This window comes from Mastomys coucha, unplaced genomic scaffold, assembly GCF_008632895.1.
Source record: "Mastomys coucha isolate ucsf_1 unplaced genomic scaffold, UCSF_Mcou_1 pScaffold23, whole genome shotgun sequence".
NCBI lineage: Eukaryota > Metazoa > Chordata > Mammalia > Rodentia > Muridae > Mastomys > Mastomys coucha.
The window spans coordinates 101,623,811-101,640,206 of NW_022196906.1; the positions used below are offsets into that span (position 1 = coordinate 101,623,811).

Here is a 16,396-nt window from a genome sequence, read left to right on the forward strand (position 1 = left end):
ACTCCATTAACCCTTATGGGTCTTGGCAGACCGGACAGGACACAACATACCTTCCTCTGACACTTCTCAAAATAAGCACATGGAAAGGTAGTCTCTGACCACACAAGGTTTGTTCCATGTATTCCTTTCTGCAGGAACCCCACCCCCCACCCCCAGCCCCCGCCCCTCATCACTCTGTCCTGCGCATTCCTGGTCTCTGTTTCCCCACATGGTGAACTGGTGCCTGAAAGTGCTCCTATGAATGAGGGCCATGGGGAATAGATGAGTCAGACTGTCTGTCCCGCACCGTTCTAACCTCAACGGGGCGGGTTGTGGGAGAATAGGATGGTTCATGAGTACTCCTTCCAAGGTCACTACAACAACCGTATCACAGCTGGAAAGAGTCAGACAGAGCTGGAAAGAAAGCAGGGCCTCCGCCAGGGCTCCGCCTGTAGCCCCGCCCCCAGCCCGGCCGCACCCACGGGGCCCACCTCCCTTCGACTTTGATCCAAGTAGCTGTGGCAGCCGCAGCTAGGCGCAGCAGCTGGAGCCCCTGGTGAGGTGATCGTGTCATTACCGTGTCCGTGGGTCCACAGCCAGGTGCTCAGACTGTCACAGGCCAGGGAGAAAGGTTGGGTTTGCCAGGGACCAGGGCAGGTCAGCTGCCCAGGAGCTTTCAGTACCGCTTCTTAACGCTGGTCTCAGCTCGGACCCCGAGTCTGGTTCGGTCAAGTCCTGGACCTTCTGGGATTCCCAAGGGACCCCAGCTCAATGGGGCTGCCCCTGCCTCTGCTACAATCTTCTCTGCTGCTGCTGCTGCTGCTTCTTTTGCTGCTGACGGCGGCGTCCACCAACCTGGACTGGCAGTGCCCACGAATACCCTACGCAGCCTCTCGAGACTTCAGTGTTAAGTACGTGGTCCCCAGTTTCTCCGCGGGGGGCCGGGTACAGGCCACGGCAACCTACGAGGACAGTACAAATAGTGCGGTGTTTGTGGCCACACGCAATCGCCTGCACGTGCTTGGCCCTGACCTGCAGTTTATAGAGAGCTTGACCACTGGCCCTACGGGGGACCCTGGCTGCCAGACTTGTGCGAGCTGTGGTCCAGGACCTCATGGACCACCAAACGACACGGACACACTGGTGCTAGTGATGGAACCAGGTTTGCCAGCCCTGGTCAGCTGTGGCTCAACCCTCCAGGGCCGCTGCTTCCTGCATGAGCTGGAGCCTCGGGGGAAAGCCCTGCACCTAGCCCCTCCCGCCTGCCTTTTCTCCGCAAACAATAACAAGCCTGAGGCCTGCACTGACTGTGTGGCTAGCCCCCTGGGCACTCGTGTGACTGTGGTGGAGCAGGGGCATGCTTCCTACTTCTATGTGGCATCTTCGCTAGACCCGGAGTTGGGCGCTAGCTTTAGCCCACGCTCAGTGTCCATTCGTCGTCTAAAATCTGATACTTCCGGATTCCAACCAGGTTTTCCTTCGCTGTCTGTGCTGCCCAAATATCTGGCCTCCTACCTCATCAAATATGTGTACAGCTTCCACTCAGGAGACTTTGTCTACTTTCTGACTGTCCAGCCCATCAGTGTCACAAGCCCTCCCAGTGCCTTGCAAACACGTCTGGTCCGGCTCAATGCTGTAGAGCCAGAGATTGGTGATTACCGGGAGCTGGTCTTGGACTGTCATTTTGCACCTAAACGTCGGCGACGCCACGGAGCCCCAGAGAGCACACAGCCCTACCCAGTGCTTCAGGCAGCCCACTCTGCTCCAGTGGATGCCAAACTGGCTGTGGAGCTGAGCATTTCAGAGGGCCAGGAAGTGCTTTTTGGGGTCTTTGTGGCTGTCAAGGATGGTGGCTCTGGCATGGGTCCCAACTCTGTTGTATGTGCCTTCCCCATTTACCGTCTGAACCTCCTGATTGAAGACGGTGTAGAATATTGCTGTCGCCCTTCAAATTCTTCCTCCTGGTCGAGAGGCCTTGACTTCTTCCAGACGCCCAGTTTTTGTCCTAATCCGGTGAGCAGAAAGAGCGGGCCCCTGACCTGTGAGTACCCTTGGAGCTGAAATACCGCCATGTCCTTGCTATCTCTGAAAGGGCCTGGGTGGGAGAAGGCAGTGGGAGAAGGCACACAAATTACCAGCCATCCCGGAAGCTCACCCAGCACGAGGCTCTGACGCCTATTGCTGCTTCAATTTGCTGTCACCCTTCCTGCCATCTGATTCTTTAAGATAGTTTCCATGGTTGTGCGAGGAGGAGCTTACATCATAGTTACCTCTGCCAGCACAACTTCCAAATTCCCCTCCAACCTAGACCCTCAGGGACACAGAGAAAACTCTACACAAAGGCAAAAAACACAACACAACACTTCACAGCAGCCTGCCAACCCAGTTTCGCTTTCCTATGAAGGCACTGTTTTGCTCTGCTTTCCAAAGAGGGGTTGGCAGGGCTGCCAGAGAACTCCTCCCTGCCCCACCCCACCCCCCTCTCGTCAGGTTCCAGGGAACCCTGGAAGTCCGGGTTGGGGGGGCGCTTTTGGGGCAGCCTGTATGATCTGTGATTCACTAACCCATTCTCTACATGGTCATCACGGGAAAAGTCTGGGACATAGTGGAAAGGCAGTTTTACTTGGTTGGGTTCTAGAAAGTTCTGGGAAGCCTCACCCCAGACTTGCGCAAGCAACGATAAGCAATTGAGGAAGGATGAATAAAGGCGTGGGAGGGGATGGGTTGGGATTGGTCCACCCTGGACTTTTTGTCACTGTAGCCAAGGCCCTGCCCCAGGTAGGAGGTTTCACCAGCTGGTGGTGTAGTGTCAGGGAAGAAAAGAAGAAACAGGAAACAGAATGTCTTTAAAATGCTACTGGGGGGCTACGGGCTTAATTTAGTGGAAACCTCTTTGAAGCGGTTCAGATGGTCTCACTTAAGACTATTGAGAGGTTAGTAGGGGGGGACACTGAATGGAGCATTGGATGAGTGGCCTTCCATCAATCCAGCTCACAATCACATTCTTGGAGTCTCTGGCCACCTAGTGCCCTTGCTCTGCTGTGACAATTTTTTGTTTGCTCCCTACCCTCAACACCCCTATTGGCCATAGTAGGAACTGGGGGTGGAACCTGGGGCCTCACACGGGCTAGTCAAATGCTCTACTATTGAGCTATATCCCCAGCCCCTCTCCTCTCCCTTGATAATTTTAAATTTTGAAACAGTCTCACTAGAGTTGCCCAGGCTGGTCTTGAACTCATTCTCTAAGCCCAATCCATTCGTAAACTTGTAATCCTCCTGCTTCTGCCTCTGGAGGAGGGAGGTTCTCCGGCCTGTGCTGCACGCCTGGCTGTGATTCTCTTGACTTCCTTGTTTCTAGCTTCTGTTAGTGGAGGTGTGAAATTTGCAGCCAGTGTTGCAGTCAAAAGTCATTTTTCTTTAGAACTTGAAGGATGAAATCCAGGGCCTCTCGAATACCAAGCCTCCACCATAGGTTATATCTTCAGCCTTTTTTTGTTGTTGTTGTTCGTTGTTGGTTTTTGAGACAGGATTTGCTATATAGCCAAAGCTAGCCTTGAGAACACTATGTATTTCAGACTGGCCTTGAATTCAATATTTCCCTGCTTCCATCTCTCAAAGTCTCTCAAAGGCTAGTATTACAGGCATGCACCACCAGGCCTGGTGCTAACTTTTTTTTTTCATTTTGAGAGATTAAACTCATGGCCTTGAACATATAAGTGTTCTGCTGCTGAGCAACACCTCCAGTCTTGGAGTGGAGGTGCATCTTTAGCCCATCTCCTGCAGCTGAGTATATTTAGTTTAAGAAGTCCTATGAGCAAGAACGTTTGGTCTGCAGCTAGACAGGAAATCAGAACCTCTCCTAGCGTCCCTAGCGCCAAGCGGATCGTGACTACATCGTGCCAGGCACCAGCAGAACTAATCTTGGGCCCTCCCTATAGGCTCTAGGTATGGAGGTATGCCAAGTCTCTGAGGATATGTAAATCAATGTTTGTCCAATGAGTTCAAGTACGACACCATGCTAGTACCAGCCTCTGTGTGTACTCAGAATGGAGAATGGTGGCTCTAAAGACCTGGCTACATGGATTCAGATTGAGTGTGGAGCATCATCTATGAGGAAGGGGACAGGAAAGGCAAGTGTTTTCAGGGATAGGCACCTTGGTCGATCCCAAATGGAAGACCCCAGGGGGTAGAAGCAGAAGCATGTGCCTACCTGAGCTACTGCCTCCTAATGCCAGAGCCCCACCTGTGCCTGAGTCATGGTAAAAACAGTTGGCAAGCTTCCGGGGATGGCCGGGCCCCTTTCCTTGTCAAGTTATGACAAGGTTCCAGTCCCCACCCAAGCAGGATATAGACCCAGATGGGGTGGGGTGTCTAGACTCATTCCTACTTCCTCTTGCTCCTCCCCATCCCAGGTTCTGCTTATTACTGAGGCCCAGGAATGGGTTAAATCTGTGTGACCTGAAGGAGGTTCTGAACACCTAGGGCTCTCCTGACCCTTCCTCTTCCTCTAACCCAGCCCCAGCATCTTAAATCCATACACGGGCTTTCTACTTTCCTATTTCCATTCACAATTCTGTCCTAAGAGTTTACAGCCCCCAACACTCCTGGCTAAAAGCCAGGGAGAGAGGTTTGTGTCTTCCAACCTTTAAGGCTTAACCTGCCCAAGGTCAGAGGGCCTTTGTTTTGTTTATTTTTTTGTTTTTTGGTTTTTTTTGTACCTGAGGGAGATGTAGGTAACTGTAGGACTTATGAAGTCCCAGGGAAAGGAATCATGTTGCCAACCTTGGGAAGCCACTTAACCTTAGAATTCAGTCCTCTACACCAGTAGGGAAACTGAAGTCCAGAAGGGACATTGGCTAAGATGCATGTACAGAGGCAGAGTGGAGCCAGCAGGGGCTGAGCGAGTACCCTGGATCTTGAAGGGTTTGTAAGGCCTTGGATAAATGAATGGATATGTGTATGGGCTGGGTCTACGAGATTCCATAAAGGGTCACCAGACTGGACATAACAAGATAAGGCATGAAGTAGGGGAACTGGCTTTCTAGATGCGGGGCCTCCTTTCTTCCCTGCCCTTGCTATCTCCAGGAGCCTACGGGCATGTCGATAGTAGACAAGCGGCAGACTCTGGGCCTCCTCTAGAGAACACAGCGAGGGCTGCAGTTTGAGATTGCTGATAGACTAACAAAAGCCCCCAAGAGTCAATGCCTGGGCCTGATCTGACTCTCCTCCCCCGCCTTTGCCTTTACCCCAGCCTGGTGGCCAGGCCTCCAGCCCTAGCTCCCGTTGCCACTACTACCCTTTGATGGTCTACGGTAGCTTCACACGTGTGGACCTCTTCAATGGACTGTTAGGATCAGTGAAGGTCACGGCACTGCATGTGACGCGCCTTGGCAATGTTACAGTGGCCCACATGGGCACTGCAGATGGGCGTGTCCTACAGGTAGGTCCTTTACCCCACAGCCATCTGGTCCCTCATTCCTGTCCCCTGCCCCTGCTATTTTTCTCATAGCTGACCTGTCACAGGTGGAGATAGCCAGATCACTCAACTACTTGCTGTATGTGTCCAACTTCTCCCTGGGCAGCAGCGAACAACCTGTTCACCGGGACGTCAGCCGCCTCGGGAATGACTTACTCTTTGCCTCTGGGGACCAGGTGAGGTGTGCAGAGTCAGAACTTAGGGTTCAGGGGTATTGGGAACCCAGAGAAGCATTGATAGGAAGATCTTACCTCTCGAAGCTACAAAGGAACCAGGAGAACGGGGCCCAGTTCCTTCCTTTAGCCATCCCTGACCCATCTGTTTGTCACCCTAAGGTCTTCAAGGTGCCCATTCAGGGTCCTGGTTGTGGCCATTTTCTCACCTGTTGGCGTTGCCTGAGAGCACAGCGCTTCATGGGATGTGGCTGGTGTGGGGACCGGTGTGGCCGGCAGAAGGAGTGTCCTGGCTCCTGGCAACAGGACCACTGTCCACCCGAGATCAGTGAGGTACAGATTCCCCAGCAGGGCACAGCAACCGTGGGGCAAGCAGGGAACAGGGGTGGGAGTGGAGGAGGGACAAGCAGGGCATGATGGGGGTGGGAGAGGCGAGTGTCAAAAAGTCCTGACCGCCATCTTCCTCAGGTCTGAAATGCCCGTAAGGAGGGCATCCTTGTGAGAGGGGGTGACACACAGGAGACTTGGGAGGTAGAGAAAATCTGATGAGGACTAGCAGGTGACTCAGAATGGCTGGAGTGTGAGATGCCGTATGGCAGGGTACTCTTGGGGAAGGAGGTGGGGCTGAGAGAGTTCAAGCTCACACAAAACCCTGGGATGTTCTCTCCATTTCAGTTCTATCCTCACAGCGGGCCTCAAACGGGCACTACAAGACTCACCCTATGTGGCTCCAACTTCTACCTGCGACCCGATGGTGTGGTACCTGAGGGAACACACCAGATCACTGTGGGCCAAAGTCCCTGTCGACTGCTGCCTAAGGACTCTTCAAGCTATAGGTAAAACATGGTGCCTGCCTCCCCTATCCCTGGTGAGAGTGACCAAGCGGCCCCTCATTTGTGAGATCCTATTCTGTGAAGCATATGGGACAAGCTATAATGGCTCTGGCTTCTTGTGCCTGAGATGTCCCTTTTTGAGCCTGTGTGTGCTCTACTTGTCTGTTTAGCTATAAACTAGACAAGGTTAGCCCACTCAATCCTGCCTACCTTCAGAAGAGGGCATGGGTAGAGATGCTACTCTGAAAGTCAGAGAAACCTCATGACTTACGGCAGATGTGTAGTCAGCCCGACATGATTCCCAACGTGGCACCCTTCCTACTGTTCCAGGCCAGGGTCCCTCACAGAGGAGCTTGAATGTGAGCTGGAGCCCCTGGCCACCCAGGCAGTGGGCACTGCCAACATCAGCCTTGTCATCAGAGACATGCCAGCGGGCAAGCACTTCCGGGTAGAAGGTGTCTCTGAGCGGGAAGGCTTCTCTTTCATGGTGAGGCCACATTGCCTGGTCTTTGCCCTTGCTCAGTGGGTGGTACAAGAGTGGTGGGCTTGGAATGAAATGGTTTGTTTCAGCTGAGCCATTTCCACATCCTTGCAGGAGCCAATGCTGACATCCGTAAAACCTGACTTTGGCCCACGGGCTGGAGGTACTTATCTCACCCTGGAAGGCCAGAGCCTGTCTGTCGGCACCAGCCGAGCTGTGTTGGTCAATGGAACTCAGTGCCGGCTGGAACAGTAAGTGTTATCAGGTAAACTTATGGGAAGCCACAGGACCCTACCTTTGTGAGACTCCAACTGCTATCTGCATCCTGAGGTGGCCTGATATTTGAGGGAATCCATTAGGTTCCTCCTGGCTGCTGCCTAAGGTCCCTCAAATATCAGGTACAACATAGTCCCCATCTTCCCTGTCCCCAACGGAGACAACCAAGCAGCCCCTACCTCGTGAGACCCTTGCCTCTGTTCCCACCCAGGGAGCCTCATCAGGTGGGTACCTAATTACTGCCAGTGTGGAGAGAAGAGAATCGGTCACATGGTCAATATAGGGATCAGTACCAAGAGGGATCTGCTGTCCCCTCCAACCTAGAGACAAGAGAGCTCAATACAGAGGCCACTGTCTCAACCAAGGACACAGGGACTTGTTTACTTCCCCGCCTTCTTGTAGGTCTTACTGGGAGCATCCTCTCTCCAGTCCTGTGGAGTGTAGAAGGATGGGAAAGACAGCCAGCAGAGGAAGTAGAAGGGATTAGTAAGCCCTGCAGGAGGTAACCCTGCTCATCCTAAGGTGTCCCTGTGCCCAATCCCTCATTCCTGCAGGGTCAGTGAGAAGCAGATCATATGTGTCACACCTCCTGGAGCTGGCACTGCCAGGGTCCCCCTCCATCTGCAGATAGGGGGTGCTGAGGTGCCTGGCTCCTGGACCTTTCACTACAAGGAAGACCCTATTGTGTTGGACATCAGTCCCAAGTGTGGCTACAGGTAAGTCCCACCTCTCTGACTACTTTGGCCTCCAGAAAATGAGAGAGGCAGCTCCCTGAGTCCTCTAAACCCACCACCCTACCCTTCCCTGCAGTGGCTCCCATGTCATGATCCATGGCCAGCATCTGACTTCAGCACGGCACCTCACGCTATCATTCCATGACGGACAAAGTACAGTGGAGAACAGGGTGAGCAGAGCAGGTGATGACCAGAAGGGAACAAAGCTGGACCAGTCCCCTTCTGTCCAACTTCACCTTGCACTGGGCTGAGGAGACTGGAGGAGCCAGGGGTTGGCCACTTGCCTAACTACTTTCATGTGGCTCTCAGCAGTGTGCAGGACAGTTTCTGGATCAGCAGCATCAGTGTCGCCTGCCTGAATACGTGGTCCGAAACCCTCAGGGGTGGGCAACAGGGAATCTAAGCGTCCGGGGTGATGGAGCAGCTGGCTTCACGCTGCCTGGTTTTCGATTCCTGCCCCCACCCAGTCCACTCATAGTCGATCTGTTCCTGATAAAGCCTGAAGAGCATTCAGTTAAGGCCGAGGTAGGTTTAAAGGGGAGGGGAGGGACAGCAGAAGATGAGGAGGTAGAGCCCTGCCTCTGGCTGATGTCTCTGTCTCCGCAGTATGTTGGGCTGGGCGCTGTGGCAGACTGCGTGACTGTGAACATGACGGTGGGTGGTGAAGTCTGCCAACATGAGCTCCGGGGGGATGTGGTGATCTGCCCCCTGCCTCCTTCCCTGCCACTTGGCAAGGATGGTGTCCCATTGCAGGTAGGTGACACAGCTGGCCCTCTCAGGAAACTTTGAGGAGACTGAGGGTCTGCGGTCTGGGCTTAAACTGCCATCTGCTTTCAGGTCTGTGTAGATGGTGGGTGTCACATCCTGGGCCAAGTGGTTCGGTCAGGTCCAGGCAGGGCCTCACAGAGAATACTCCTTATTGCTCTTCTGGTCTTGATCCTGCTTGTGGCTGCGCTGGCCATTGCCCTGATCTTTAACTCCCGAAGACGGAAAAAGCAGCTAGGTGAGCTCCCTACATCCATCTAGACTACGCCTAACAGTGGATTCCCCCAAAACAGCAGCATCTTCAATCTCCAGACTGGGGTGGGGCGGGTGTCTCCCACAAGTCCTCAGGGGGACTTGGTTCCCCGGGAGCTTGGAGAGGCTCAGCACCATGGGCTGTCTTTCCACAGTCCTTGCTTCCAACCCGGATGACCTGGCATCCCTGGATCCGTCCCCCAGAGCTATGTCCCTGTCTATATTCCGCTGTGGCTCTGACTACAGAAGCGGCCTTGGTGAGATGGTGGGAGGCAGCAGAACCAGGGCTTGCCTCTCCCTACAGGCTCTCACTCCCTCTCACCAATAACACCCTCTGACATAGAAGATACAGCTTCCAGGGCTCCGAGTCATGAAGAGTCTTCAGAGAATAGGGATGGGACAAGTGTCCCACTGCTGCGGACAGAGTCTATCCGGCTCCAGGATCTAGACAAGACGCTCCTAGCCGAGGTCAAGGACGTACTGATTCCCCACGAGCAAGTGGTCATCCATACTGACCAAGTCATTGGCAAAGGTGTGGGGGATAGATTGGGAGGTGGAACAGGGGCATAGAAGGGGTATTGACGGGTGCCTGAGACAGTTGGAACAGTCCCCACATTGACCCGCTCACTAACTTGTGTGACCTTGAGGCTACCAAACATTCTGAGCCTCCATGTGGTCATCTTTGGACCGAGGTTTTGGAGAATTTGCTCTTCGGTGGCTTTTGGTGTGGCTACGTAGGTGTGGGAGGACTGTCAGTAGCCCTACCATTGGACTGCTGCTTGTTTTTAATGTCACATTGGCCAATTTGGGGTTCTGAGGTTGCTAGTTATAAAGGGCATACTATGAGTCTGGGCACTGAATCTCTCTTTATCCTCTCGCTCTTTTAGGCCACTTTGGTGTTGTCTACCACGGAGAATATACAGACAAGGCACAGAATCAGATCCACTGTGCCATCAAGTCTCTGAGTCGTAAGTGAGGCACAGGCTGGGTGGGTAGAAGGGTGACCTCAGGCTGCAGATCCTTTGTTCCTGCTAGGCTGCCACTTTATTAAGTGAACCTAGAGGGGAACCTCTCCCCTCCCCCCATTGTCTCCATCTGACCCTTGGAAAGGACCTTCCTGCCCTTGACTGACCTGTGCTATTCCACAGGCATCACGGAGGTTCAGGAAGTGGAAGCTTTCCTGCGGGAGGGGCTGCTCATGCGTGGCCTACATCACCCCAACATCCTGGCTCTCATCGGTATCATGCTGCCCCCGGAGGGGCTTCCCCGGGTGCTGCTGCCCTATATGCGCCATGGAGACCTGCTTCGTTTCATTCGCTCCCCTCAGAGGGTCAGTGCTCAGCATCCAGGGTGGGAGGTGTCAGCCAGCACCCATCTCTGCCTATGCTCACCAGTCTCCTTGTGTCCCCCCGCCAGAACCCCACTGTGAAGGACCTCGTCAGCTTTGGCCTGCAGGTAGCATGTGGTATGGAATACCTGGCAGGGCAGAAGTTTGTGCACAGAGACCTAGCTGCTAGGAACTGCATGTGAGTGGCTCAAGTAACTGGGGTGAAGCCAACGGGCAGGTTATGAGGATCTGTAGCTGCTAGAGGCTACCCTAAGGGAGGACCCAGCCTTTGCTCTGTGGCCTTAGGTACTTTCAGTCTTTCTGGGATAGGGTTACACACCTTGGTTCCTAAGGCCTCGGAAGGGCTTGGAACAGGTGGGCGCAAGACCTGGTGGGAAGCCAGTTCTTAGGCAGGTATCCTACCACTGAGCTATAGTCCCAACCGGGTTCCCCTTCGACATGTGCTTCCCTCCCTTCAGGCTGGACGAGTCATTCACAGTCAAAGTGGCCGACTTTGGTCTCGCACGTGGTATCCTAGACAAGGAATACTATAGTGTTCGCCAACAGCGCCATGCTCGCCTCCCTGTCAAGTGGATGGCACTGGAGAGCCTGCAGACCTACAAATTCACCACCAAGTCCGATGTGGTAAGATGCCCTCTGCTCCAGGTCCACTTGACCTCCGGCCTTTGAGGATTTTGCCTTGCTTCATGCATGATCTGAGCACAGAGACTCCCCAAGTTAGACAACCCCCATACCTCATTTGTCTTCTGGTGCTGGCCAGGACAAAAGAAGTTTGTGGATTTATTGGTTCCTTATGAGTCAGCCAGGGCTTGCGACTCTGAAGTTGTGAGAGTCAAGGGGAAAAAACTTGTTTGCTATTGAGGGACTGAGCTCTGGGCAGAGGGGGTGGGAGTTTCCCATATTTCCAGTGAAGGACTCTGAGAAGTGGAGGACCTGGGGGACCCAACTGCCCCCCAAACTTGGGGTGATCCTTTGAATCAGTCTCCTCACTTTTCTCCAACAGTGGTCATTCGGGGTGCTGCTGTGGGAGCTACTAACACGGGGTGCCCCGCCTTACCCCCATATTGATCCCTTCGACCTCTCTCACTTCCTGGCTCAGGGCCGCCGCCTGCCTCAGCCTGAGTATTGTCCCGATTCACTGTGAGTATTTAAAAAGGAGCGGGATAGGGCAATGCTGGACTCCAGACAGGAGGAGGGGCAACAGAGCAAGCTCCTGCCTGTTTTTTTTTTTTTTGTCTGACCCTTTGGTTGATCAGGAAAGGGAGCCTCTCTGGGACTCAGTTTACTCATCTGTGTACTGGTCCCACCCCCCATGCAAGGAAGGACTCTGAGAGGACCTCACAGTTGCCATGGTAACAGCATTCCAACTCAGAGTCTGGGTTGAGGCCAGTGGTTTGGTTTTTCCAGGTCTCTTTTCCCACCAGGCTCCTGCAAAGGGAGAGGGGCGGGCTGTCTTCCATCTCTGCCACTCGCTTAACCTCAAAGAGAGGTTCCGCCAGCTCCCACACCAGCCCCTCTGCCTCTCCGTCAAGGCCTTTTTTTTCCCCCACTGCATGTAGTTCAGACTCTTCATTCCCAAGGGGTGGCAGCAGCTGTGTCATCAGTGCCCGTGGGGTAGGTTTGACTCCCTAATCAGCAGGCATACCCCCCGCCTGCTGTGCTCAGGTCTGCATGCTTAGAACAGGGAGAACCAGGTCACAGGTAGAGCGGCTGATGACTCCTGTCCTGGGCTGTGCTCCAGAAAGGGAATGAGTAGCTCTTTCTTACAGCTCCCCCTTGACCTTTCTGTCATCTGTTCTACTAATATATATAGTTTGAAGTATGGAAATTAACTTCACTGCCTGCCTGCATCTAAGACAGGCTCTCTGAACAGATTACGGTGGGGGGGTTCTACGTGGTAGGGTTCTAGTGGTAGGGTTAGGGGTTGGGGTGGGGGAGAAACAGGACTTGTCAGAGGGAGAGGGCGATTGTAATGCACGGGAGGGGTGGAGCTCACTCTACAGGCCTGTTGGAATTGGGCTGGCTCTGTAGAGTTTTCTAAAACTGAGACCAAGGGGCCAGGTCTCTGTAACCCAGGCATTAATCAATCAGTGGTCACAGGCCATCCCCTGTGAGCGGATGTGAGATTGGGCAAGATAGGTTCCCATCTGCCTAGGGAAGGCTTAAGCTAAGAGCCTCCAACATGCAAAGCTCACAGACACTGAGAAAATGGAGGGGAACCAGGTGGCATACTGCAGAGTGCACTCATCAGGGAGAGCCCCTGTCCGGGCTAGGCTCCATTTTGCTCAGCCATAAAGTGGGTATTATGACACTGCCCTCAGAGAGTTGGAGACATGTGTAAGATACTGAGCACAGACACTTAGACTGTAATTCCAGGCAGGATGCCATTCCTATGACAAGGCACGCTCTAGGATGCCGCAGAGCAGGCCAACCCACTGCTTCAGAGCCCCAGTGTCAGAACCACTGTGGAGGCTGACCAGAGGCTTCTCTTCCAGTCCTCATTTAAATTCTTCCAGGACATTTTTTGTTTGTTTGTTTTTGTGTTTTGTTTTGTTTTGTTTTGTTTTTTAAGACTGGGTCTCTGTATAGCCCAGGCTAATCCTGAATGCAGGCTAATTCTCCTGCTTCAGCCTGCCAAGCCCGGGGTTAAAGGCATGCGCTCTCACTGCGCTCATTATATGTTAGCTGGTTTGTTTTTTGAGATGGGGCACCACTATATAGCTCCGGCTATCTTAGAACTCACTATGTAGACCAGGTTATGGTCTCAAACTCCTTATGTAGCTAAAGCTGATCTTGAACTCCTTGATCTTCCTGCCTCCCAAGTGCTAGAATTGAAGGTGTGTACCACCGTGCCTGACTCTCTATGCAGGGCTTAATTTTCATTTTATATCCTTTCTGGAAGAGGTATGATGATCCTATTAGTTCCTACCTCTTAGCCGTGTGCTGAGGGCTTCACAAGTTTACCCTGTAAACCTAGTGCTATGACCAGAAGAGGCCATCTACACAAAGAAAAGACAAGGGACATACCCGAGATCACATAAAACTTTTTTTGTTTTTTTCAAGACAGGGTTTCTCTGTATAGCCCTGGCTGTCCTGGAACTCACTCTGTAGACCAGGCTGGCCTCAAACTCAGAAATTCACCTGCCTCTGCCTCCTAAGTGCTGGGATTAAAGGCGTGTGCCACCACTGCCCGGCTCACGAAAACTCTTTACTGCTAAGGGAACTGGACCTCTGCCAGGTATCTCAGTGAGGAGAGGAAAGAGTCCTGTCCTGCCATGTGTCTTCATCTCTGTTTTGTTCAACAGGGATCGGGTTGCCCAGAACCCCTGGGTAGGAGTGCACCCTATACTTGACATCCATCTTCTTATAGGTACCAGGTGATGCTCCGGTGCTGGGAGGCTGACCCAGCAGCACGACCCACCTTCAGAGCCCTAGTGCTGGAAGTAAAGCAGGTAGTGGCCTCGCTGCTTGGGGACCACTATGTGCAGCTGACCGCAGCTTACGTGAACATAGGCCCCGGCGCAGTGGATGATGGGAGTGTGCTTCCGAAGCAGGCGCAGCCCTCGCCTCAGCATCACAGGAACACGTCAAGGCCCCGGCCTCTCTCAGAGCCACCTCTGCCCACTTGACCAAAGCCCTCAGTAGGCTACAGGCACTAGACCTGCTAAGTGGCCTTGAGTTAACTCCAAGCTGCCTCTGGGCCTATGACAAGCCTCAGAACGTAAAACCTCTGCTCTTTAGCTTTCCGAGGCTACTGAAGGTGGGAAACAGGGCCCATTTGAGCCCCTCATTCCAGCATGAACCAGTGTAATTTTTGTAGCATGTATTTATGTAATGTCCGTTTTGTACCTGTTTCTGAATAAGGAGGATCTAGCAGTGATCACAGAGATACTACAGTATAAAATACTATAAATAAATGAATGAATATTCAAGCCCAAGTTATGATGGATGTTGTGAAAGAAAGGCACATTGAGGGAATGGAGGATTGCTTTGGAGAGATGGCTAGAGCGGTCAAAGACTCCAGGGCATAGGGAAGATGAACATGCCCAGATTCACTTATAGGGCCTCGTGGACTGTTGCATGAACCAAGGGGGTAGCTTGAGTATCCAAGAATGCAACATCCAAGATGGCTTCTTCCAGGGCTCCCACTAGCCACTCCACTGCTCCTCCCTTGGAAGTTTCTCCTAGGCTCCCTAGGTAATACACATACGTGTACATATGCTGTCATGGTATATGGACTTGCCTGCCTTCCTTCCCTGCCACACTGCATTTGCAACCTCAAGAGGGAGGATCTCACAGGCATCAGCTCTACACTTTCAAGGAGCAAACTCTGAAGGCCCAGCTTCCTCGGCTATTTATATTCTCAAGGACACTACACCATAGCTACTGCTAGAGGGGCATGCTCTTCTGGAGGAGAGGAAAACCCCGCCTCCTACCACTACCCTATGCTCTGACTACCAAAGGGGCTGGAGTGCTGGGGAGCCTGGGAACAGGATAGAGATTTCAATAGTAACTCTCCTTTGCTTAAGCCTCCCATAGCTTTGTCCATTCCTCTAGTTGGATGACTCCTAGGTCTGTAAGAAGGGACGGCTTCCTTCCTGGGGGTACCTTAGAAAAGTAACAATGGGATCCTAGATTTGGAGCCAGAGCCCCTTCCTAAAGCAGAATGGCGTCTTCTGGGGACCGCCACCCTCTAGCTGTCTTCTGCCCCACTGCTACCTACAGGACCCTAAGGCCATATGTTCAAAGTTAAAAAGAGATGCTTCTGCTGGGAAATGGGTGTAAAGGTGAGGAGGGTCCGGGGAGTAGGAGGCAGGTGGACCTTACTTCTCAACACAGGTAAGGAGGCCGCAGTCTTGCTGCCTTGGCCACTGATTGCTTGGCCACATGTGGGTGAAGCCAGGACAGCTGTGTTGCTCCTAAGCTTGGAGAGAGGTAATGGGAGTTTCCTGAGGCATCCCAGAGCTGCAGCCCCTGGACCAGTTGGGGAGGGGTTTGCATGCTTGTAAGGACTTGTAGTCCTTTATCTCTAAGCTGTGAGCTTATGTGATGTGAAGGGCTTATTCCTCACTGGCTCGTCTGTTCACTAGAAAGCCCCAGAAAGGAAGCATACTCTGGACAGAAGGATTAACTGATCATAGAAAAGGGACCCCAAGAAAGGATTGAGAGGGAGAGCTAAGGGGACATCAGGTTTTCTATAGAGCTAGAAGGTGGGTCCTGGGGTCTGACTGTCACTGGGGGAAGCTTCAAGTCCTGCCAACATCTCTTATTAAGCTGGAAACTTCCTCACTTGAAGGGTAAGATAAATTCTTTGAGCAGTCACCCCTCTAACATGAGCTTTCTAGGCCGAAGGGCCCTCTAGAGTCAGAATTATCCAGGAAGGAGTTCCAGTTAAGTAGTAACTTGGGGTACTAGATTTTGCCCCCCCCACACACACACACACTCAGCAGCATCCAGGCTGAGAGCTAGCTCCATTTTCAGTCCTCAGACAGTCCAACTAGGGCCGTGGTTCTCAGACTTTCTCATCCTGCCACCCTTTAATACAGTTCCTCATGTTTGGTGGCCTCAACCATACAATTATTTCTTTGCTGCTTCATAACTGTACATTTGCTACTGTCATAAATTATAATGTGGGGCCAGGTGGTGGTGGCGCACGCCTTTAATCCCAGCACTTGGGAGGCAGAGGCAGGTGGATTTCTGAGTTCAAGGCCAGCCTGGTCTACAGAGTGAGTTCCAGGACAGCCAGGACTACACAAGAGAAACCTGTCTCGAAAACAACAACAACAATTATAATGTGATATATAATATGTGAGCCCCTTCCAAGGGGTGATGACTCACAGGTTGGGAGGATCTGACCTAGGGTGTCAGGAGTTGGAACTGCTTTAGGATTTCCAGTTGGCAACAGTGCTACCAGAGGGTAGACAGGGAGGGTTAGTTCTAGGTTCTTAGATGGGGTGGGCCTACTTGGAGCTTCTTTTTGTTTGTTTGTTTGTTTTTTGTTTTTTGTTTTGTTTTGTTTTCTCAAGACAGGGTTTCTCTGTGTAGCCCTGGCTGTCCTGGAACTCACTCTGTAGACCAG

General features: G+C 52.6%; 1 protein-coding gene across 9 annotated transcripts; it reads left to right on the top strand.

Annotated features, from left to right (window-relative positions):
- The first annotated feature begins 486 nt into the window (after positions 1-486).
- Positions 487-14,255, top strand: Mst1r (macrophage stimulating 1 receptor). 9 transcript variants are annotated; one of them, XM_031344531.1, is made up of 20 exons: positions 487-1,992; positions 5,231-5,419; positions 5,503-5,631; positions 5,791-5,961; positions 6,304-6,464; positions 6,792-6,948; positions 7,057-7,193; positions 7,773-7,934; positions 8,029-8,122; positions 8,262-8,477; positions 8,559-8,705; positions 8,790-8,955; positions 9,125-9,226; positions 9,313-9,501; positions 9,857-9,937; positions 10,118-10,299; positions 10,386-10,495; positions 10,776-10,941; positions 11,321-11,457; positions 13,688-14,255. In XM_031344531.1, exons 1-20 carry the CDS (start codon positions 751-753, stop codon positions 13,944-13,946), a joined length of 4,197 nt encoding a protein of 1,398 aa, XP_031200391.1. In that variant the 5' UTR covers positions 487-750; the 3' UTR covers positions 13,947-14,255. The 9 variants fall into 9 exon arrangements, with proteins under 9 accessions (XP_031200391.1, XP_031200393.1, XP_031200396.1 ...); XM_031344533.1 differs by having other exon boundaries at positions 9,316-9,501; XM_031344536.1 differs by having other exon boundaries at positions 8,559-8,606.
- Positions 14,256-16,396: the final 2,141 nt, after the last annotated feature.